The 25,916-nt window shown below is 41.0% G+C and overlaps 1 protein-coding gene across 2 annotated transcripts in view; it reads right to left on the bottom strand.

The window, feature by feature from the left end:
• The window catches only part of TBX18 (T-box transcription factor 18), a 65,617-nt gene that overhangs the window by 21,709 nt on the left and 17,992 nt on the right, over nucleotides 1–25,916 (bottom strand). For both annotated transcript variants that reach the window (XM_073589642.1, XM_073589641.1), the window contains exon 5: nucleotides 2,411–2,578. In XM_073589642.1, coding sequence (XP_073445743.1) covers nucleotides 2,411–2,578 — 168 coding nt within the window. The remainder of the gene's footprint in view (nucleotides 1–2,410; nucleotides 2,579–25,916) is intronic.

Genomic DNA, 25,916 nt, shown 5'->3' with positions numbered 1-25,916 from the left:
CTATAGGGCCAAAGTGAGTCACCAAACTGAGATGCGACGGCTAAGAGCAGTAGGGCTGAATGCGCGAGTTCCAGTCAAGAAGCCTTTCATCTCTGCATAGAACCAGAAGGTCCAACTTGAGTATGCCAAAAAACACAGCCAATGGAAAGAGACAGATTGGTCTAAGGTGTTGTGGTTGGAAGAATCCAAGTTCAATCTGTTTGGTAGTGATGGCAAGCACTATATTTTCTGCCCAATTGGAAATGTAATGATCAAAGGTACCATACACCTACAGTGAACCTGGTGGTGGCAATGTCATGGTTTGGGGCTGCTTTTCTGCATGTGCCTCTGGCCCTCTGTGTAGAATTGATGGAAATATGAATGCTACCATGTAGCCAAGTCAATCACCTCATTTAAACTCTATAAAGCACCTTTGGGATGAGTTAGGGCAACAAGTTTGGGCCTGTACCCATAGTAATAAAGATGAATTGCTTGCAGATATGCAAATGGAATGGAGCAAGATCCCTCAGGATGTTTTGAATACCCTAGTGGCTTCAATGCCCCATCGGTGTGGTCCCGTAATTAAAGCAAGAGGTTATGCTACAAACTACTAAGTTATGGCATAGTAAACAATGAATTACTCTCTATGTTGTGATCAATAAATAGTACACACATGGTCAAAATTGTTGGTACCCCTCATTTAATGATAGAAAAACCCACAATGGCGACAGAAATAACTTGAATCTGACAAAAGTAATAATAAATCAAAAATCTATTAAATAAAACTCACGAAATAGGCCTGGACAGAAATGATTGCACCCCTGAAAATAATGTGACAAAAGGGACATGCTAAATTAAGGCGTGTCTACAATGTTGGAATCAGTGATTGGGCCTATATAGAGGGCTACAGATACTCACTGTGCTGTTTGGTGACATGGTGTCTATAACACTCAACATGAACCAGAGGAAGCAAAGGAAAGAGTTGTCTCAGAACATTATAAAGAAAATTATAGACAAACATGTTAAAGGTAAAAGTTATAAGACATCTCCAAGCAGCTTGATGCTCCTGTGACTACAGTTGCACATATTATTCAGAAATTTAAGCTCTATGGGACTGTAGCCAACCTCCCTGAATGTATGAGCCAAAGTGGACTTCAGAGGAGACGACCAAGGAGGACAACACTGTTAAAAAAAAAATCATAAAAAAGCCAGACTGGAATTTGCCAAAGTACATGTTGACATGCCACAAAGCTTCGGTGAGAATGTCCTATGGACAGATGAGACAAAACTGGAACTTTTTGGCAAGGCACATCAGCTCTATGTTCACAGAGGGAAAAATGAAGCATATCAAGAAAAGAACACTGTCCCTACTGTGAAATAGGGAGGAGGCTCTGTTACGTTCTGGGGCTGCTTTGCTGCATCTGGCACAGGATGTCTAGAATCTGTGCAAGGAACAATTAAATCTCATCACTATCAAGGGATTCTAGAGAGAAATGTGCTGCCCAGTGTCAGAAAGCTTTGTCTCAGTCACAGGTCATGGGTCTTGCAACAGGATAATGACCCAAAACACACTGCTAAAAACACCCAAGAATGGCTAAGAGGAAAACAATGGACTATTCTGAAGTAGCCTTCTATGAGCCCTGGCCTAAATCCTATTGAACATCTTTGAAAAGAGCTGTGACATGCCGTCTGGAAAAGGCAACCTTCAAACACAAGACAACTGGAGCAATTTGCTCTTGAGGAGTGGGTCAAAATACCCGTCGAGAGGTGCAGATGTCTCATTGACAGTTACAGGAATCATTTGATTGCAGTGATTGCCTCAAAAGGTTGTGCAGCAAAATATTAAGTTAAGGTTACCATAGCTTCTGTACAGGGTTATTTCATGAGTTTTATTTTTTTTTAAATTCTGTGGAATCATGGTTAAAAAGCAATGTCTGACTTTCATTTGTTCATTTTCATAGATTTTTTATTTATTATTACTTTTGTCAGATTCAAGTTTTTTCTGTCATTAAACGAGAGGTACCAACAAGTTTGACCACGTGTGTATATGCAAAGCTTTTGGCAGTCAGTTTTCTTTAATTAAATGACCATACCTACTGTATATTCTACAGCATTTTGGTTAAAATTAACAGCTTCATGCACTTTCAATTCATCACCAGGAAAATGGCATCCCATCTAGACAGAAGTAATCACACTTTTAAAAAATGCAAAACTTTTGGTCACCACTGTATATAAATCAACAACACAGTCCACACTCATTTATTATGCCATTTGAAGGAGGCATCATATGGTAGCCTACTGAGTATGGCTTGTATTAAAGTAAAGTAACTGTAAAATTCAAGAATGTATGTATATCTTATGCTTAAGTTATTATGACTGAATTTTGAAAATATAATTTGTGTAACTTAATAGTTAATATAATATTGCATACCTGTTGGTTCTGGTACGCAGTCACTGTAGTAAATATTGTTTCTGGGAATGTGAAAGCTTTCTCACCCTCTCCTATTGGAATTGGTTTAACTGGAGACAGTTCATCACCACAATCCTTTCGAATTACATGAACACGTGGCTGATATTTGTGCATGGAATGAAGAATAATCTGCAGGAGAAAATATTTAGTTTAATTGACTAAAGCTTTTAAGTTATTTTGTATATATGTCTTGCATATACAGTATTCAGTACTGTGCGTAAGCTTTATTCAGGTGTGCGAAAATGCAGCAAAGTAAGACTGCTTTAAAAATAATAGAAGTGTTAGTAATTTCTTTTCCTCAATTAAGGAGCAACTATACCTTTGAAATAAAGATTTTTCCCAATTTATTGTGCTAATGATCGCAAGTAGATTGGTAGAATTACTGATCCTTCATAGTTTATGCTTGTAATGTAGTTATACTGTGTGCTGTGTGAGCACTAAGACACACTTTGAGAGAGAGAGGAGAGTTAGAGCAATTAGTGGGTTTTAGAACCCAAACCCCCACCAATTAATTATCAGGGCAATGAAACATGAAAATAAAAAAAAACATTTCAAATGTTTAATTACTCTTTAACACAATGTAAAATTATTGAAAATGAGAGAAATTTAAATCAAATCAACATTTGGTGTGACTACCCTTTGCCATCAAAACAGCATCAATTCTTCTAGTTACTTGCACACAATTTTGGAAGAACTCAGCAAGGAGGTTGTTCCAAAAATCTGGGAACACTAACCACAGATCTTCTGTGAATGTAGGCTTGTGCACAGAATTCTATCTCTTCATGTAATCCCACACAGACTTAATGTTAATGTTAACATAAGTGCTCTATGGGGGCAACATTATGGGCTGTATGTTTGTTATTACATGATGGACAATTATATGCTATTATTTTTCTGCGTTGAGGACACCATTAATTCTGACTAAATTCATACCTCTATTTGCTGAAACTCAGCCCCAAACTTGCAAGGAACCGCCACCATGCTTCACTGTTGTTGCCTGCTCATTATTGTACTGCTCTCCAGCCAAGCCCTTGTGTGAGCAAACTGCCTTCTGATAAAGCCAATTATTTCACATTTTGAATCCTCGGTACAGAGCACCTTCTGCCATCTTCTGCACCCCAGTTCTTAGATTTTCATGTATATTTGAGACACTTGGCCATATCAAAGCCTTTTTGGCCACAATTCTTCAATGAAGACCACTTCTCTGAACAGTAGATGGCTTCAGCTGAGTCCCACTTTGCTGCCAATTCTGAGCTGTTAACATGGCTCGACATATACTAATTTCAAAGAAAAATAAACATGTGTCAATCATCTGCTGTGCTAAGATTCCTTGGTCGACCAATGTGTCTATGGTTCTTAAAGTTGCCTGTTTTTTGGTGTTTCTTTAAAAATCTTGAAAGGCAGATTTTAATTGACTCAGAAAGAGGGTGTAAGGATTTGTGGATCGCACCAAATGTAAATTATGAGAAGGTGCGATCGCAACCCGGGGTCCACCATGCGGTGATGGAGAAACCGCAGCTAGAGAACAATGGCGGAGCATAGCCGCGAGTAAGCACCGTAAACACACCGAGTTAAACATCACTCGGTGTGAACAGAGTGCAAAGTGCCTGACTCTGTTACTCCACAGAGCAGTACGAGAACTGAGAGCACTCTAAGCTATGCCCTGTTAGACGTCACAGGAGCATAGTTTAATTGACGCTAGTGGGGTCCCTATAACTCACCCCCCACTATGCTGGTGATTGAACCTGCTCTGACACATGGTGGCTTTTGAGCCTGTGCCTAAGGACGCCCAGTGCAGACGCTAAGTTCAAGAAGGAATTCCCACCCTACACTGCCTGTCTAGAAACACATTTGTGGTGCTATAAGCGGCACACGTGCATACAAGGTGGTAACAGTCCCACCTACACACACATAGCAAATAAACATGAACTTAGTGCACTGACAGGTGTGCAAAAGATCCTTTTATAGACTGTGCCAATCAGACAGGACCTTGCTAGCGGACCAATCCGGAGCCGGCACAGGACCTGAGCAGCTGACGGACGACCACCAATGAGAGGTCGCCACCTCACGAGCATGCTCAGTAGAGGGAATCCTGGTCTTAGCCTCAGGAATGACTGCTCGCTGCTGTCTATTGCAAGTTACCATAGCTGGACCTGGAGAGGCAGCGGTAACAAAGTGCACAATCCGAGTCTGAGCAAGACGCTGAGACCGACGTCTCTGCTGAGATAGACAACCACTGAAGTGGATAACAATTCCTGGAAGATGTCATTAACAAAGTCTTGGAAAATGGCAGGAGCGTTGCAAAGGCCGAACGGCATCACCAGATACTCATAGTGGCCGTACCACATGTTAAACGCAGTCTTCCATTATCCCCCTCACTAATTCGTATCAAGTTGTACGCGCCACGCAAATCTAGTTTAGTAAATACCCTAGCTCCTTGCAGTCTGTCAAAGAGCTCCGAGATGAGAGGTAGAGGGTATTTGTTTTTGCTGGTAATTGCATTCAAACTCCTGTAATCTATACATGGACATAGTTCCCCATTCTTCTTCTGAACAAAGAAGAAACCAGCCCCTGCAGGAGACACTGACTTCCTAATAAACCCTCTCACCAAATTGTCTTTAATATATTGAGACATAGCCTCAGTCTCCAGGAGAAATAGAGGGTTAACTTGTCCCCGGGGAGGCTCTGTGCCCAGCAAGAGGTCTATAGAACAGTCATAAGGGCGATGAGGCAGAAGGGTCTCCGCTGCCCTCTTGGAGAACACGTCCGCATATTGCCAGAAATGTTTAGGGAGAGGGGTTAGATCTGCGTTGACCTCACATGTAGCAACCTGAACCTGAGCCCTCAGACACCTTCCCTCACATGACCCACTCAATCCCAATATACTCTCTGTGGATCAGTCAATATGAGGGGAATGATGATGTAACCAGGGTATCCCTAACAATACCTTGTCAATACCCTCAGGAATGACCGACAACGAGATTATCTCCTGATGTTCTGGAGACATGGCCAGAGAGAGGAATGGTCTGATGTGTGATTTGCGAAGGCAATGCAGACCCATTGACCACCTGGATGGTAACTGGCTTTGTGAGCATAACGAGCGGTATTGTGTGCGGTTGGGCAAAGGCAGAGGACATAAACTTACCCTGAGCTGCAGAGTCCACACAAACTTCTGTAGCGTGGGTGGTCGAGCCATATGAAAGTGTCACCCTAAAAGTCAACTTGGAGGACAGTGCCGCCATGTCTAGTGAGCCTCCTATAGCCACTAGACGCGGTTGTTTCCCTGCTGCTGGGGACACTTGTTGGCATAGTGACCAGGCTGCCTACAAACATGGCAGATTGGGGGTGCAAGAGTGGGATGAGACTTGGATTCTGCTCAAGAAACCTCAATGGCCTCCTGTGGTTCCAAAACCTGGGCCGGAGATTCCAGAGGTTTGATGAAATTTGGAGCCAGCCGAAACCTTTTCCTACACTGGGCTCACTCCAACCTTCTCTCACAATGCTGACGGTCAATGAGGGTGGAGACGGAAGTTAATTTCTCCAGTGTGGACGGAATATCCCTAGTGGCCAGGGTATCCTTTACATGATCAGCCAGTCCCCTCCAGAAGACAGGGATGAGAACTTTATCCTGCCACTCTAACTCTGAAGCTAGTGTCTGGAAATGGATGGCGAAATTGCTGACCATAGAGGGCCCCTGGGTTAAAGCCAAAAGTTGGAGCGAGTTGTCATGGGTGACACAAGGCCCTAAAAAGACCTGTTTCAGAGCTCTCAGAAATCGTGCATCATTCTGAACCACCTGGTCATTGTGCTGCCACAGCGGTGTAGCCCACTCCAACGCCCTGTCCATTAACAAAGAGACCACGAATCCCACCTTAGCCTGTTCAGATGGGAAATGTGACGCCAGCAGCTCCAAATGTATAGCACACTGGTTCACGAATCCCCTACAAACTTTACTGTCACTCGTGAACTTATCTGGCAGGGGGAGACGCGAGACAGATGGAACAGGGGAGGCAGCAGACACACGAGACGCAGCTTCACTGGCTGCATCAGCCACTACTGCGGTAACATCTCTGCTGCAGTCGTGCGCTCAAGAGCAGTCAACCTGCCATCCAGCTACTGGATGTACCGCTGTAAACGCTGCTTGTCCGCCATTGCTAGCCAGACCCTGCCGCTAAGATACTGTAAGGGTTTGCGGATCGCAGCAAATGTAAATTATGAGAAGGTGCAATTGCAACCCAGGGTCCACCGTGCGGTGAAGAAGAAGCCGCAGCTAGAGAACAATGGTGGAGAGTAGCCGTGAGTAAGCACCGTAAACACACATAAACGTCACTCAGTGTGAACAAAGTGCAAAGCGCCTGACTGTTACTCCACAGAGCAGTACGAGAACTGAGAGCACTCTAAGATATGCCCTGTTAGACATCACAGGAGCATAGTGGAATTGACGCTAGTGGGGTCCCTATATCTCACCCCCACTATGCTGGTGATTGAACCTGCTCTGACACACGGTGGCTTTTGAGCCTGCACCTGAGTATGCCCGGTGCAGACACTAAGTTCAAATGGGAGTTCCCGCCCTACACTGCCTGTCTAGAAACACACTCATGGTGCTATAAGCGGCACACATGCATACAGGGTGGTAACAATCCCGCCTACACACACTGCAAATACGTATGATCTTAGCGCACCGACAGGCTCACCAGAGATCCTTTTATAGACTGTGCCAATCAAACAGGGCCTTGCTAGCTGACCAATGCATAGCCGGCACAGGACCTGAGCAGCTGACAGCCGACTACCAATCAGAGGTCACCACCTCACGAGCATGCTCAGTAGAGCAAATCCTGGTCTCAGCCTCAGGAAAGACTGCTCACTACTGTCTATTGCAAGTTACCATAGCTGGACCTGGAGAGGCGGCGGAAACAAAGCGCCCAGCCCGAGTCTGAGCAAGACACTGAGACCGACGTCTCTTCTGAGCAGCATCCACTGCTGTCGAGACTGAATGGGGGACCACAGGAGAAGATAAGACTTGGGATCCCTCCTGTGCAGGGGAAGCTTCCCGGCGCCTAACAGAGGATAGGAAAGGTCTAATGGCAGGATGTTTTGAAAGACAGAAATGTCCAAGAAGGATGGGAGATTTTGCTAAATGAATTTGTCACTGCACAATCGGTAATAATCCTGAAAAGAAGGAAGAATTGAAAGCATTTAAAGAGACCAGGATACTCTTAGACCTGTGACGGGGACAAGGGGGCATCCTCTATGTCTGGAGGAAAGAAGGTTTAAGCATACTCACAAATGCGGATTATTTACTGTAAGAGCAGTGAGACTATGGAACTCTCTGCCATATGATGTTGTAATGAGTGATTCCCTACTAAAATTTAAGAAGGGACTGGATGCCTTTCTTGAAAAGTATAATAATACAGGGTATATACACTAGTTTCCTTAATATTGCGTTGATCCAGGGAGCTAGTCTGATTGCCGTATGTGGAGTCGGGAAGGAATTTTTTTCCCCAATGTGAAGCTTAGTTTGCCACATGGGGGTTTTTTTTGCCTTCCTCTGGATCAACATGTTAGGGCACGTTAGGATAGGATATGGGTTGAACTAGATGGACTTAAAGTCTCCCTTCAGCCTTAATGTTACTATGTTACTATGTTAGATGTACACAGAACTTAATCACTTGTTAAAAAGAAAAATGGAAATGTATATTAAATGGAAAGAGGAGGGCACAGCTACAGAAGAATATAATGCTGTTTGCAGGGAATGCAGGGCAAGCATTAGAAGAGTAAAGCTAGTAATGAAGTTAGGTTTGCAAAAGAGACCAAAAATAGTAAAAAAAAGGTTTTGGGTGATATTTCAAAAGCAAAAGAAAAATCAAAGATGCTACAATGGGGCAAAAAAGTATTTAGTCAGTCAGCAATAGTGCAAGTTCCACCACTTAAAAAGATGAGAGGCGTCTGTAATTTACATCATAGGTAGACCTCAACTATGGGAGACAAACTGAGAAAAAAAAATCCAGAAAATCACATTGTCTGTTTTTTTTTCATTTTATTTGCATATTATGGTGGAAAATAAGTATTTGGTCAGAAACAAGCAATCAAGATTTCTGGCTCTCACAGACCTGTAACTTCTTCTTTAAGAGTCTCCTCTTTCCTCCACTCATTACCTGTAGTAATGGCACCTGTTTAAACTTGTTATCAGTATAAAAAGACACCTGTGCACACCCTCAAACAGTCTGACTCCAAACTCCACTATGGTGAAGACCAAAGAGCTGTCAAAGGACACCAGAAACAAAATTGTAGCCCTGCACCAGGCTGGGAAGACTGAATCTGCAATAGCCAACCAGCTTGGAGTGAAGAAATCAACTGTGGGAGCAATAATTAGAAAATGGAAGACATACAAGACCACTGATAATCTCCCTCGATCTGTTGCTCCATGCAAAATCCCACCCCGTGGGGTCAGAATGATCACAAGAACGGTGAGCAAAAATCCCAGAACCACGCGGGGGGACCTAGTGAATGAACTGCAGAGAGCTGGGACCAATGTAACAAGGCCTACCATAAGTAACACACTACGCCACCATGGACTCAGATCCTGCAGTGCCAGACGTGTCCCACTGCTTAAGCCTGTACATGTCCGGGCCCATCTGAAGTTTGCTAGAGAGCATTTGGATGATCCAGAGGAGTTTTGGGAGAATGTCCTATGGTCTGATGAAACCAAACTGGAACTGTTTGGTAGAAACACAACTTGTCGTGTTTGGAGGAAAAAGAATACTGAGTTGCATCCAACAAACACCATACCTACTGTAAAGCATGGTGGTGGAAACATCATGCTTTGGGGCTGTTTCTCTGCAAAGGGGCCAGGACGACTGATCCGGGTACATGAAAGAATGAATGGGGCCATGTATCGTGAGATTTTGAGTGCAAACCTCCTTCCATCAGCAAGGGCATTGAAGATGAAACGTGGCTGGGTCTTTCAACATGACAATGATCCAAAGCACACCACCAGGGCAACGAAGGAAGGAGTGGCTTCGTAAGAAGCATTTCAAGGTCCTGGAGTGGCCTAGCCAGTCTCCAGATCTCAACCCTATAGAAAACCTTTGGAGGGAGTTGAAAGTCCGTGTTGCCAAGCGAAAAGCCAAAAACATCACTGCTCTAGAGGAGATCTGCATGGAGGAATGGGCCAACATACCAACAACAGTGTGTGGCAACCTTGTGAAGACTTACAGAAAACGTTTGACCTCTGTCATTGCCAACAAAGGATATATCACAAAGTATTGAGATGAAATTTTGTTTCTGACCAAATACTTATTTTCCACCATAATATGCAAATAAAATGAAAAAAAAAACAGACAATGTGATTTTCTGGATTTTTTTTCTCAGTTTGTCTCCCATAGTTGAGGTCTACCTATGATGTAAATTACAGACGCCTCTCATCTTTTTAAGTGGTGGAACTTGCACTATTGCTGACTGACTAAATACTTTTTTGCCCCACTGTATATGATTTTTAGAGGATGAAAAAGTGAAGAGAAGTGGTCAAAAATGATGTTGAGAAGGCTGAAATTTTAAATTTCTATTTTGCATCTGTGTTCTCTAAGAAAGCAATTGTAACATCAACTGATCTTTGTGGTGCTATCGAAGAAATAAAAGAATCCACACTATATATAAACAGAGAGATGGTGAGGGAACACTTAGCTAATTTACATGAATTTACATATCCTGGTCCAGATGAATTACATCCTAGGGTACTGAAAGAGTTAGTAGAAGAAATTGTAGAACCACTAGCCAGAAAGGATTCAGAAAGATCTAGATAAGAGCAGTGACTAATGGCCAGTATCACGTGTACCTGTCCTGTGTGACACGACCCGCAGGTCGGTAACTAAAACAACAAGACAACAGTGTCACGTGTACCTGTCCTGTGTGACACGACCCACAGGTCGGTAACTGAAACAACAAGACAAAGGGGAAACACCGGGGAAAAAGTTACAAAGGTGGGCCCTGCAATAGGGAACAGCGACATGGAGACCTCCTGCACTCCCCTGAGGCAGTGTCCCTAAACACTCCTAACGTTCCCTATACAGGCTCTTCACCTGTCGCCGAGCAGGATACCTGAATCCCTCACTATCCCTGAACCTATCCCTTACTAGGGAACTGGATAGTGCGGACACTGGTCCCACCGCTGTACTAATACACACCAAGGAAAAAGGGAAAAACACCAAAACACTTATCTTTCTCTGCTGCAGTCATCAGGCAGCAGAGTGCAGCACCAGATCAGTTTTCAGCAGTGGCTCAACACCTCAGAGCCAGCTGCCACCTTCACCATCTTTCTCTGCTGCAATCACCAGGCAGCAGAGTTCAGCACCAGATTAACTTTCAGCAGTGGCTCAACACCTCAAAGCCAGCTGCCACCTTCACCTCTTTCTCTGCTGCAAACACCGGGCAGGCAGAGTTCAGCACCATTCAAGCTTCAGCAGTGACTCAACACCTCCGAGCCAGCTGCTAACTTCACCATGGTTGGAATCCAGAAAGGATCTGCTATCACCCACCCCTGCTGATACACCATGTGACCTTATATAGCCAAGGGAGTGGTCACATCAGCAGGGAAACCAAAACAGACATGTAATTACACTTATGGCCACCGGGGGCAAAAACCCATATTAAGTCCCCAAAGGCCTGAAAAGGAAAAAAAAGGTTTAAATGAAGGAATCCAGAATCTGACACAGATCCAAGAATTGGACTGTGACAGCCAGTGACTAATAGAATGGTATTTAACAGAGACAAATGCAACATTCTACATCTGGGCAAGAAAAACAAAAATTTTATAAACAGAATGGGAGGAATAGACCTAAGCAAGAGCATGTGTGAAAAAGACTTGGGTATACTAATAAATCACAAACTGCACATGAGTCAACAGGGTGATGCAGCAGCAAAAAACGCAAACACAGTACTAGGCTTTATTAAGAGAAGCATAGAGCCTAGATCACATGTAGTAATTATCCCCCTCTACTCCTCCTTGGTCAGGCCACACATGGAATACTGTGTCCAGTTCTGGGCACCACATTTTAAAAAAGACATTGAAAAACTGGAACAAGTTCAGAAAAGAGCTAATAGTATCTGGGAATGTTTATCTTGAAACAAAAGGCTAAGCGGAGACTTAATAGCTGTCTACAAATATCTGAAGGGCTGTCACAGTGTAGAGGGCTCACCCTTATTCTCATTTGCAGATAGAAACACGAGATGCAATAGAATGAAACTGAAAGGGAGAAGATACGGATTAGATATCAGAAAAAAAAATTGACAGTGAGGCTGGTCAATGAGTGAAACAGGCCGCCATGAGAGGTGGTGAGTTTTCCTTCAATGGAAGTCTTCAAACAGCGGCTGGACAGACATCTGTCTAAGATGGCTTAATTAAATCTGCATTGAGCAGGGGGTTGTAACCTTGAAGTCCCTTCCAACTTTAACATTCAATGATTCTATGATTCTATGATCTTAAAACACCAGTGTGCTTGGAAATGTTTGCCTAGGAAACATCCTGCTGATGCAGTATAACTACCTCATGTCTCCTTTTTGTGCTCAGTTTTGCCATGGTATATGACTTGTGACTAAAAACATGTCCTACAAATTTACCTTTGAGCTTGGCTACTCCTCACCCAGTTTTAGTTTTAAACCTTTTAGACAGGTGTTTCTGTTTCAGTTAATGAAAGTGTTTCAACCTACTCTACAGATGAAAATAATAATCATTATCACCTGTTTGGTATAATTGGTTAGTCATCAACCAATCCTACAAAATCCCTGACTTTAGGCAAGTGTACTTAGACGATTTGATGCTTTTTTAAAGGCAAGGGTGGTCACACAAAATATTGATTTGATTTAGAGTTCTTTTTTACAAATTGTTAAACAACAAACTATTAACACTTTTATTTTTAAAAGTATCCATATTTTGCAGCATTTTCTCCACACCTGCCTAAAATTCTTGCACAGTTTATATATATATATATATATATATATGTATATATAATGTACATATTTGCATTTTTTCCAATCAATTATCCTAATTATCCACAGTTGATTCGCCATTAAATCTGTGTTTGAAACTGTTGTTTAGTTTTCATGCTACAACTTCAAAAGCTAATATAAACTTATTTCAATGCTGATTACTTCAAAATCATGTTGTATGGCATGAATAATCAATAACAAACTGTGATTCAAGCTATACTTTACTATTCCCATACCCAATTGATGTAGCTGCCTATTTTTCTTAGCTTTCCATAGATACATTATGAGCCCTTGCTTACATTAATAGAGAAGGTAGTAAGTCACTTGTTTCAAGATAAAAGCCTATAGGGAAGACTAATGCAGCAGAATTTGGTTACATTAATAAAAACATAAAATCCTACCTTGCATATACTTCATGGAAGCATGAACAAACAATAGATAGTTTTATTCAATATAAAAATAAACATTAGAATCTTGAGAACATTTTAGTTAACGAAAACTGAGTGGAAATAAAATGGCTACCACTAGCCATCTTACATTAGACACTATGTAGACCTTTAGAGCACTGTAAACTTATTTATTTTGCATCCATAAACTTGACTCCTACTTCTAAGGGTCCCGTCACATTTAGCGATGCACCAGCGATCCCGACAACGATATGACCCGGTCAGGATCGCTGGTGCATCACTAAATGGTCGCTAGTGAGCTGCCAAACAGCAGATCTCACCAGCGACATAGCAGCGGTCGGCGGTCGTTACTTACCTGTCAAACGCGGCGATGATGACGCCCTCCCGCCCGCGTCCACGCGTCGCTCATCAGCACCAGCAGGAAGCCGACGATGAGAAACGGCCCAGGACGTTCTCGCGCAATCAGCGATAGCCAGCAGGGGAGCCGGTCGGAGGTAAGTATCACACATAGCGATATCGCTAGCAATATCGCTGCTGCGTCACAAAATCGGTGACGTTTTAGCGATATTGCTAGCGATACCGCTATGTGTGACGCCCCTTAAGATTTAAGATAAAAATGTTACCACATTTGAGATAAATACTGATATGATAGAAAGCTTAAAAATAATTTAGAATTTATCAGATTGCAGAACAGTTTGGATTTTTCCAAAGTGACCTAATATTTACAAAGTATTAGAAGATGACAACTACTACGGGAAAACTTGATACAAAGTCGTGGCATGACTTTTCTGATGCTATGTCCTGATAAATGTATTATTATACTGTATGTTTACCAGTTCTTCACAACAAAGTAAAATCAAAAGTCATGACTAAAACTACTGTACAGACTAGTTTAGGTTAAATGTATAAATATTTTATATGACAGATTCAGTGACATTTACAATGACATGAACTTGTTAAGTTGCAATTTCTGAGCGATAGAATCTAAGCAGATCGGTATATAGAATTGTTGGTTCAATATGACTTGTAATTTATTAATTTAAAGCCCTACTGGACTAGCATTCAATTGAGCATTCATTCTAATCAGTGACTGACAGCATTTACTGTATAAATGTGCTACAGAGGTAGCTGCTAGTCACTGGCTATGACCGTCCACTGGACTACTATGGCTAGGTTCACATTTGCGGATGGGCGAGCTGCGGAGGGCTGCGGACTTCCTCCGTGAAGCTCCAGCCACTATCGCACCTCCTCTGGTCAGCTCCGCCTACGTCTGTATGCGGCCTGCGCACCTATCTTTAACATTGGGTACACAGGCTGTGCGGATGTATGCAGATGCTTCCGCATGCGTCGTTTTGACAATGTGGTGACCGCATCAAATTGCAACATGTTGCATTCGACATGGTTCGCCGCACCGTCAAAACGACGCATGTAGAGGCATCCTCATACATCCGCATGACCTACGCACCCAATGTTAAAGATAGGGTACGCAGGCCGCATGCAGACGTAGGCAGAGCTGACCAGAGGAGGCAAGGCAGTGGGCAGAGCTTCACAGAAGAAGTCTGCATGCCTCCGCAGCTCGGCCATCCGCAAATGTGAACCTAGCCTAAGCCAGGGACATGATGCTGACAGATCAGCACATTTAAAGGGGTTTTCCCATGAACAAAGTATATTTTAATTAACAGATCTTGGAATAAAAATTAAGTTCCACAATTGAATGTGTTTAAATAAAATGTCCCTGTGCTGAGATAATCTCATAAATGTCCCCCTGCTGTGTACTGTATAATGGCTGTGTCTGACTGCACAGAAACAAGGTATTATAAGTTCACATTGAGTGTATAGAAAATCATCCAGGTTTCATCCAGAAAAACAGGCAATTTTCATTTCGATTGTCATCCATATGCAATTAGTATGGCATCTGTATGGCATGCATATTTATACATCAACAGTTACAAAAATAGCATGCAAAGTGTGAAGCCATATTAATGATAGTATTAAGAATTGATTTAAAAAGTTCTAACAAAACATGTATTTGTGGGTGAACCACAAGGGAAACCCCCATGATAAAATGACTTGGCATGAAGTAGACTTAATATATTAATCCAGTGGACATAGAAAAAAGTAACATTTGATAGAACAGAATTAATGACTAAAGCAGATCACACTACAGTGCCAAAAAAGAGTCCCTGAAACATAAAGTAAATAGGATTAGATGCTAAAGAAGCTAGGTATGGCAGCCCACCCACCAAACACACCTGGCACGCGTTTCACCCGAGTCTCATCCAAAACCATGGAAGAGGCTATTGCAGACTGTAATGTTTTTCATGTATAGATTCAGTTCATGAAACAAAAAATACTCATCTAAATAGACCAAACGACTTTGTTCCTACTGCTGTCTATGTGATGTCTATTTTTGCACGGACAGCACTCAGACTGAAATGCCATCTTGTGAACTTTGCCTTACAGTGAAGATCTCTTCAGAAGAGTAAATGGAACTGCGAATTATGGCGTATGAGGTGTGTGGAGCCATGCGTGTACAAGGTGAATGGTGGGGAGCATTCATACCTCCCAACAGTTCCGATTTTTTAGAGAGTCTGCCCCGGCAGGGAGCTTACTTTTCCCACGGACACAGGAGTACACGGCGGAGCCCCGAGGAGCACTTTAAAATTCGCACGTGAAGTTCTAGCGGAAGTGACGTGCTAGAAGCTGACCGGAAATTACGTAATTTTGGGAGGAGATTGTAACGGAACCATGGAGGCACTTCAGGGAATGCTTCAGATCCATCACCGTGTCCCCCTCCTACAGCATGGACAGCGGGATCGCCTTGGACACGGGGTTGTCGGCCATGTGAGCGGATCATGATATGTCCTGCATCAGGAGGCTCAGGTGGGCACTACATTGGGAGCCGGGCTGCTAAATTATCTTTATAGAATCTTTCTCTTTCTGCTTCTTGCTCTCTGTTCTTTCTTTCTCTGTTCTTTCTTTCTCTCTCTAATCTTTCTTTTCTTTCTCTCTCTCTGTTCTTTTTTTCGCTCTGTTCTTTCTTTCCCTCTTTCTTTTTCTCTCTAATCTTTCTTTCTCTAGTCTTTCTTTCTTTCTCTCTCTGTTCTTTCTTTCTCTCTCTGTTCTTCCTTTCTCTCTCCCTGTTTTTCCTTTTTCTCTGTTCTCTTTCTTTCTTTTCTTTCTCTCCTTTCTTTCTCTCTCTGTTCTTTCTTTCCTCTTGCTCTCTCTGTTCTTTCTCTCTCTCTCTGTTCTTTCTTTCTCTATAATGTAGCCCCCTTCATATGGTATTATACAACCCCTTCAGAATATAATGCAGCCCCCCTCATAGGGTATCATGTTGCCCCCCTCATGGGGTATCATGCTGCCCTTCCTTATATGGGGTATCATGCTGCCCCCCTTATATGGGGTATCATGCTGCCTCCGCCTCATATGGGGTATATCATGCTGTTGCCCCATACAGGGTATCATAATCATGCAACCAGGACTCACTATATATATTAAAAAAAATACTCACCTCTCCTCCTCACTCCCACGCTGATTTCAGCAGCGACTCTGCTCCGATGTCAGGAGCTGCGCTGCAGTCAGACTGGCACACAGTGGGGACGTAATATCAATATTGGCCTTTATATAGATTATTTTGGCAACAGCGCGGTCATCTGCTGAGGTTCTCTGGTTAGGGGCCCACTCAGAAGTTTGGCCACCCCCCGAACCAAAACCCTAGCTACGCCTCTGGTTCAGACCCTTTGTTCAGTATTGAGTAGTAGCACCCTTTTGAGCTAGCACAGTCATGAGTCTTCTTGGCAATGATGCAACAAGTTTTTAACACCTGGATTGCAAACATTTCTACATTTCTGTTTTTTTTCAGTCAAGATGGGGTGCAGAGTGTACATTAATGAGAAAAAAATTAACTTTTTTGAATTTACCAAATGGCTGCAATGAAACAAAGAGTGAAAAATTTAAAGGGGTCTGAATACTTTCTATACCCACTGTAGGTCCTGTAATAAATCCTTGTTATCACTGTACAATAAATCCTTGTATGTATTGTAATGCCAAAATCTATGAGTGTGCGCTAATTTACAGTAATAGTCAATTTAATTACTCATGGTGTCGACAGCTAGCACCAAGTTCTGCACATTTCTTTCATTTTTAATAAATTAAACTCACAATTAATCCCGAAACTAATGAAAGTAAATATTTTACTAGAACATTTCAGACACATTATTAATAGCAATATTACTCATTGATATGCAATTCATATGATACATTTAAAAGACAAATTTACAAAAGAGTTCAGTAAAAAGTAAAATAAGATAAATGATACAACTATGTAAAAATAGTATTTTCCACTGAATACTCATAAATAGTTTCATAGAGAAATATATAAAAAAAATAAATATATGACAGACAAGTTTTGCTTCAATAATTTGCGTATTACAGTAAATTCCTATAGAGGTCTACTCTATGGAAACAAAAATAAAATGAAGGAAGTAGAAAAAAATGTAGTATTGCCCCATCACTATAGTATATTGCCACATAACAGGGGAAAAAACATTACACCATATGGTTGTCCCCAACTTCAGCATGGCTCTAGTCATTACTCAAAAAATAGCCAACAGCGATCCCAGTTGCTAGTCATAAATCGTCCTGGATCAGTATTAAGAGTCTCTGAGTTTAGTGTCACCCTTGACATAATGTTGGTAGTTTCTCAACTGTAATGTGATGCCTCCATGAAGCCTGACAGCTTTCTTTTAGAAGCATTGAGAAACCCAAACAAAGAGACCCAATTAAGTCACCCATAACAATATAAGATCACAAATCAATCAATGATATTGATTTATTTTGACCAACAATGTGAAGTATGTTAAGAGAACAAGGAGTATATGATATTGGGAGCTCTGAATAGTGTTTTTTCTGTATGGTTGCAATTTCAACAAGCATTACAGGCTGTGCCTAGAGATCTTTCAGTTTTTGGCCTTGAGTAGAGATACCGAGTGGTATTGTATTGTCAGTATGTTCTTTCCCCTTAAAAAATTTAACTCTCTAGAGGTTAAAAAGGTCAATCTATTATAAGAACCCCCTCTATACACCTTATTTGGGCACAAGGATTAATTTGGAACAAAAAATGTCTGTGAATACCCCAAGTATTCTAGACCAAGTTCATTACTACTGTAACGCTCTTCTAATCGGTCTCCCTCTTACCAAACTCTCCCCCCTCAAATCTGTCTTGAATGCTGCAGCCAGGATCATATTCCTCACCAATCATTATACCGATGCCTCTACCTTTTGTCAGTCATTACACTGGCTAACCATCCACTCCAGAATCCAGTACAAACTTATTACCCTCATCCACAAAGCCCTCCATGGCTCAGCACCACCCTACATCTCCTCCCTCGTTTCAGTCTACCATCCTACCCGTGCCCTCCGTTCTGCTGATGACCTGAGGTTAGCGTCCTCAATAATCAGGACCTCCCACTCCTGTCTCCAAGACGTTACACGTCCTGCGCCAATTTTTTGGAATGCTCTTCCCAGGTCAATACGATTAGTCCCCAATCCCTACAATTTTAAGCGTGCCCTGAAAACACATTTATTCAGACTGGCCTACCGCCTCAACACATTAACCTAATCTATCCCTGTGTGGCACAGCCAAACGTTTTACCATAACCAGGTTCCCCACATCATGTTCCCACATGCTTTATTCATCCATTAGCCCTCTGTGTCTATACTGTTACACACTTAACATTATGGCTGGTCCATACAATCAGGGCAATTGTTACCATCCACCTTTCGTGTCTCCCCTTTTTCCTCATAGATTGTAAGCTTGCGAGCAGGGCCCTCATTCCTCTTGGTATCTGTTATGAACTATGTGATTATTGTTATGCAGTAATGTCTATTGTCTGTACAAGTCCCCTCTGAAATGTAAAGTGTTGCGGAATATGTCGGCGCTATTGAAATAAAATTATTATTATTATAATATTATTATTATTATAATTATTATTATAAGTTCACATTGAGTGTATAGAAAATCATCCAGGTTTCATCCAGAAAAACAGGCAATTTTCATTTCAATTGTCATCCATATGCAATTAGTTACAAAAATAGCATGCAAAGTGTGAAGCCATATTAATGATAGTATTAAGGATTGATTTAAAAAGTTCTAACAAAACATGTATTTGTGGGTGAACCACGAGGAAAACCCCCATGATAAAATGACATGGCATAAAGTAGGCTTAATATATTTATCCAGTGGACATAGAAAAAAGTAACATTTGAGAGTACAGAATTAATGACTAAAGCAGATCACACTACAGTGCCAAAAAAGATTCCTTGAAACATAAAGTAAATAGGAGTAGATTCTAAAGTAGCTAGGTATGGCAGCACACCTACCAAACACACCTGGCACGCGTTTCACCCGAGTCTCATCCAAAACCATGGAAAAGGCTATTTATATACTGTAATGTTTTTCATGTATAGATTCAGATCATGAAACAAAAAATACTCATCTAAATAGACCAAATGACATTGGTCCTAGTGCTGTCTATGTGATGTCTATTTTTGCACGGACAGCACTCAGACTGAAATGCCGTCTTGTGAACTTTGCCTTACAGTGAAGATCTCTTCAGAAGAGTAAATGGAACTGCGAGTTAAGCTTATTCAATAAGACACATCTACTCATAATGGCTGACGTACAACATAGCGATATACCAGTAGGAAAAAGAACTAGGATAATTCCATTAATAAGTCCTCTATGAACATAACAATATACCGACCAACTATTGGCCACCATTAGCAGAAGCAGAGACTACAAGAAATGTTATCACAGTCCCTACAGATGAAAGTGTTAGGCCTCTACTTGTGCCTCTCGGTGAGTATTTCACATCAGTAAGTTACAAGCAGGCGTGGAATTTAGATACAGGGAAAAAGTGTCATGGAATAGTCTGTTGGCTTATCTCTAACTTTTGCTTACAAATAGCGATGCAAAATACTGTCTGGAATACCAACTGGCATGTGAAAGTGGCAAATTAACAGTGAATGGAGTGGCAGCTCACATCATCAATCTCCACTCCATACAGAGCCCTGGTTCTCAGGATCGATAGGAGACCCCAAGTGATCAGAAACTTATTCCCTATCCTTTGCATAAAAGATAACTTTCAGACTTAAGAACACCTTCCTATTACTTATACAGTACATAATTGCTAATAAATAGAACAAAAAATAAAGAAAGAATAATTAAACAAACAGTTGCCCAATAAAAAGAGTGCAAAGAAATATCAACCTTCTGTCCTTTAACTCCTCACCAACGACCTCCCCTTCCTTGACTGCAAGGTCAGATTCCGTATGCATGGCTGGTGTGTATTGGTTTAGATAGATATTATTAGATATTCCATTTTTTTTAGATTAACTATTATTATTTTTAACATTTCTATTGATGGTGGGACATCTTACAGCCAAGCCTAAGACTATTAAACAGGGATTTTAATTGTGTATAGTCGAAAGGGAAACACTGATGTACAGATTTGAGTGTTAGGCCACTCCCCAGGAGTGGGTGATAAACACAGAAGTGGTGACGTGTTTTTATTATACTTTTCCTCTGATTGTTCTTCTCCTGGTTTTGGCTTACATATACTGATGTTAAATACTGACCAAATACTTAATGTGTGAATGTGGCCTTAAGGCGTTCTCTGAATGGCAGTCCCAACTTATAACATATTTACACCTATATTCCTGTAAAGGTGGATGTGATATTGACTTTTTTAGTGTCATTTCTTTGGTATTACTTAAGCATAAAATGCCAGGTAATTACATTTAGGCAGATGAAAGGGATTTTAGCATAAGCGTTAATAAGAAATGGAAATGAAAACATTTAATTGGAAGAAACTAAACAATTCCGGGAAATTGAAGACACATGGAAAGCCTAGACACACTCCTTGATTTCACTATGTGTTCAACTTGGCATGCTCACTTGGACTTGTCATAGATTTTACCCTGGCTACTAGGAAAACTATTGTCCACTACAAGTTGCTTCTCCAGTAACTGTGTAGTCACTATACTGCTTCTAAATAATCTATGGGCCCACTTAAACATTTTTTTAATTATTTCTTTTTATATCTTGTGTTATTTACAGATATTATTTTTGCTCCAAATTCATAAAAAGATGCATGTGGTTAATGCTCTTTATTTTTGTCTTTAACTTGTTCTTCTATCAAAAAAGTTGTGCCTGCCCTCCCCCCCTATCCAGCTCATATACAGTTGTGGCCAAAAGTATTGACACCCCTGCAATTCTGTCAGATAATACTCAGTTTCTTCCTGAAAATGATTGCAAACACAAATTCTTTGGTATTATTATCTTCATTTAATTTGTCTTAAATGAAAAAACACAAAAGAGAATGAAGCAAAAAGCAAAACATTGATCATTTCACACAAAACTCCAAAAATGGGCCAGACAAAAGTATTAGCACCCTCAGCCTAATACTTGGTTGCACAACCTTCAGCCAAAATAACTGCGACCAACCGCTTCCGGTAACCATCAATGAGTTTCTTACAATGCTCTGCTGGAATTTTAGACCATTCTTCTTTGGCAAATTGCTCCAGGTCCCTGATATTAGAAGGGTGCCTTCTCCAAACTGCCATTTTTAGATCTCTTCACAGGTGTTCTATGGGATTCTGGCCTGGACTCATTGCTCGCCACCTTAGAAGTCTCCAGTGCTTTCTCTCAAACCATTTTCTAGTGCTTTTTGAAGTGTGTTTTGGGTCATTGTCCTGCTGGAAGACCCATGACCTCTGAGGGAGACCCAGCTTTCTCACACTGGGCCCTACATTTTGCTGCAAAATTTTCTGGTAGTCATCAGACTTCATAATGCCATGCACACGGTCATGCAGTCCAGTGCCAGAGGCAGCAAAGCAACCCCAAAACATCAGGGAACCTCCGCCATGTTTGACTGTAGGGACCGTGTTCTTTTCTTTGAATGCGTCCTTTTTCTCCTGTAAACTCTATGTTGATGCCTTTACCCAAAAAGCTCTACTTTTGTCTCATCTGACCAGAGAACATTCTTCCAAAACGTTTTAGGCTTTTTCAGGTAAGTTTTGGCAAACTCCAGCCTGGCTTTTTTATGTCTCGGGGTAAGAAGTGGGGTCTTCCTGGGTCTTCTACCATACAATCCCTTTTCATTCAGACGCCGACGGATAGTACGGGTTGACACTGTTGTACCCTCAGACTGCAGGGCAGCTTGAACTTGTTTGGATGTTAGTTGAGGTTCTTTATCCAACATCCGTACAATCTTGCGTTGAAATCTCTTGTCAATTTTTATTTTCCGTCCACATCTAGGGAGGTTAGCCACAGTGCCATGGGCTTTAAACTTCTTAATGACACTGCGCACGGTAGACACAGGAACATTCAGGTCTTTGGAGATGGACTTATAGCCTTGAGATTGCTCATGCTTCCTCACAATTTGGTTTCTCAAGTCCTCAGACAGTTCTTTGGGCTTCTTTCTTTTCTCCATGCTCAATGTGGTACACACAAGGACACAGGACAGAGGTTGAGTCAACTTTAATCCATGTCAACTGGCTGCAAGTGTGATTTAGTTATGGTCAACATCTGTTAGGTGCCACAGGTAAGTTACAGGTGCTGTTAATTACACAAATTAGAGAAGCATCACATGATTTTTCAAACAGTGCCAATACTTTTGTCCACCCTCTTTTTTATGTTTGGTGTGGAATTATATCCAATTTGGCTTTAGGACAATTCTTTTTGTGTTTTTTCATTTAAGACAAATTAAATGAAGATAATAATACCAAAGAATTTGTGGTTGCAATCATTTTCAGGAAGAAACTCAGTATTATCTGACAGAATTGCAGGGGTGTCAATACTTTTGGCCACAACTGTAGATGAGTATTTGAGGGATCATTTTGTACTTGTGGTTTGAAGTCTGTCTATCTTCTTTGACACTCTGCCTAGCCCCCTTCACTAATTACTGCCACTTGATAGGTTGGTATTTGACCTTCATATTGTTATATTGTCATATTTTGGTATGGATGCTGACCAGTCATTGTCTTTGGGTGGTATATTCTTTATGTCTTTTGCATTTTGAGCAGCAGGTGTTATAACACATTTTCTCAACTGTCCTGATTATTGAATATCACTTGATACCATAGTGATATATGTCTTTTTAACTACAGATTATGTCCCATCTGCTTGTCTATCTTAGGCCGGGGTCACACTTGCGAGAAGCTCACAGGAGTCTTTCTAAGCAGCTGAACGCTCCGGTCCGAGTGCCGGCGGCAGTGCCGGGTATTGAGATGCGAGACTCATGTGAGTTTCTCGCAAGCGTGACCCTGACCTTAGGCTCATTATTTTTATATGTAATTTGTGGCATTCGAAAATGAAAACCTTATATAATATCATTAATATTGACTAATGTAGATTGGGATGCCATAGCCTGCATATATCGACTTCACATGTTCCTTCTGCATATAATGTACTAATGCATATGCCTTTTATTTTGTATTGATACATTTCTCAACTGCTCCTGGATATGTGGAGTTTCCTTGTCATTTCTTCCTTTTTTTAATGAAAGTAAACATTTTTTAATGGTTCATATTGAGTAAATAATAAAATATACTAATTTTAATGTATAGATGCATTAGCTTCCTTTCTTTTTTGGTCTCCTGTCAGGTGGAATTGCTGGGTAAATAGACTATTGTCTTTTTCTTGGATTCTTTTCATGCTAACATTGTAAAAATTTGCCCCAAAATTTCAGGCGTCCTGAAAAACGGGCAAATGCAAAAAAAAAAAAGTGACTTTAAAAAGAATGATGAATATGGCACAAAGTAAAAAAAAAGGCACAGAGCACCAAAAACTCAACAAAAACAAATGCAAATATAATAATGAATCAGGTGCAATATGTTTTTTGAGATATTTTTGGAAATACTGAAACACCCGACCCAGATACACTGTAATGATTGATTACAACAAAAAACATGGCTGCTTTGTTACAAAACAGCATCATTCCTATCTGTATTTAACATTGCAAAGTATAGGAGAAGCTTTGTTAATTTTTTTTATCCATACCGGAAAAACATTGATCACCACACTGAGGGTACAAAGGGACAAACGGATAACACACTGATGGAAAACACTGATGAACACCAGGAACATTTTTTCACATACATGTCTTATATGGACATGTGAAAGAGGTCTAACATTGGCTATACACATGACTTAAATGTTGGTTGAACAGTAATATCTATCTACTCCGAAATACACACAAGTGCTTAGCTTACCTTTGACAACATCTTAACTCCCCTAAAAACAAAAGCATTGACTATTGAAATTCCAAGGGAGAGTTGGTAGGCCCTATACACATCAGGCGGTCAGCCAGGCCCAGAAAAATCTGCAGTTTCGGCCATCTGTAGACTAATGTTTATGTCATATGGTATTTCTCTGGGACACATTTTATTACAGACATATTAAACCCTTGAAGAAAAACTTGATTCATCAAAGGTTTTACACCAGAAAAGTGGCCTAAACGTGTTGAAAAATCGCAACATGTTTGTGTAACGAAAATTTGTTCAAAAATTGTGACTTTTGGGGTTTTCATGCCAGTTTGAATCAGCTCTGTCAAGATGGACAGAGCTGAGGAAAAGCTGGTGGCGGAACCGCACCAGCCCAACAAACTCATCAAATTTGCTGGTGTTTTGTATACAGAAATGCGCTTCTGGCAAGGCGCACATAGGACTCTTAATGAATTTGGCTTTTTCAACTCCAACAAGACTGGCGTAACATGAGCTTGCATTACACCAGTCTTGATGAATCGGCCCATATGTGTCTCTGATTTCTAATGATGCTAGAACATAGCGATGAACAACTTGTAGTTTTTGTACAGTCTTTTAATACGGTGCTGAGCATGAGCCCTACATGTAATATAACATGCAATCTATAGGTGAACAGTGTCTTTTGCTCCCCAGCATAATACTGCAAATAAACATACTGGAACTGGAACCTCATGGATTCCAGTGAAACTCTTTAACTGATTTTTCAACTAACATCTATGATTTAAACGTATGGTCCCCACATAAATTATACGGGTTTGACACTTTATTTTAACAGATTTGTTGTGGACATGATTTTGGGTCACTTACCTTTACATAAATAATACAGGTTCTCCTCCTGCTCTTGTAAGTGCAGCCATCCTCCAACACTGCACCCAATTCCTGAACTGAAAAAGTCTGCTGATGGAAGGACATGTGATCCGACCTGTCCATCAGCCTCCACCAAGTGAAGAACACTGCAGAGGCTGATGGAAAGCTCTTGTCATAGGCTCCTTCATCAGCAGTCATTTTGAAAACAATAAAACCATGTAGTCTATAATGAAGGCTGCACAAACAAGTACAGGGGGAGGACCATAACCCCTTTACCACCTTGGAATTTTCCATTTTTGCCCTTTGGTTTTTTGTTCCCCCTCTTCCCAGAATCATAACTTTTATATTTTTCCATCAATGTGGCCAATTGAGGGCTTGTCTTTGTGAGACTAGTTGTACTTTTGAGCGACAACATTAGTTTTACCATATAATGCACTGGAAAATGGGAAAAAATCCAAGTGCAGTAGCATTGCAAAAAAGTGCAATTCCACAATTGTTTTTTGGCACTTTTTTTATTAAGCTCACTGAATGATAAACCTGAACTATCATTATGATTTGATTCTCCAGGTCATTACGAGTTCACAGATATCAAACATGTATAAGTTCTTTTTTATTTAAGTGGCGAAAAAAGAATCCAGTTTGCAAAAAAAGTCGCCATTTTCCAAGACCTGTAACATCTCCATTTTTCAGGACCTGGGGCCGGGTGAGAGCTGGTTTTTGTGCACCCAGATGACGTTTTTATTGATACCATTTTGGTTTAGATGCAATGTATTGATCACCTGTTATTGCATTTCATTTGCGATGTTGCGGTGCTGAAAAAAAGTATTTGGCCATTTTGATTTTTTTTTTCATTACGCCGTTTACTGATCGGATTAATTCTTTTTATATTTTGATAGATCGGATGTTTCTGAATGTAGCAATACCAGATATGTGTATTTTTT

The sequence above is a fragment of the Dendrobates tinctorius genome, unplaced genomic scaffold (assembly GCF_039654945.1).
Source record: "Dendrobates tinctorius isolate UK_male_01 unplaced genomic scaffold, ASM3965494v1 ptg000111l, whole genome shotgun sequence".
Taxonomy (NCBI): domain Eukaryota; kingdom Metazoa; phylum Chordata; class Amphibia; order Anura; family Dendrobatidae; genus Dendrobates; species Dendrobates tinctorius.
The sequence above is the reverse complement of the archived record's forward strand: the minus strand, read 5'-3'. Positions and strand labels throughout refer to the sequence as shown.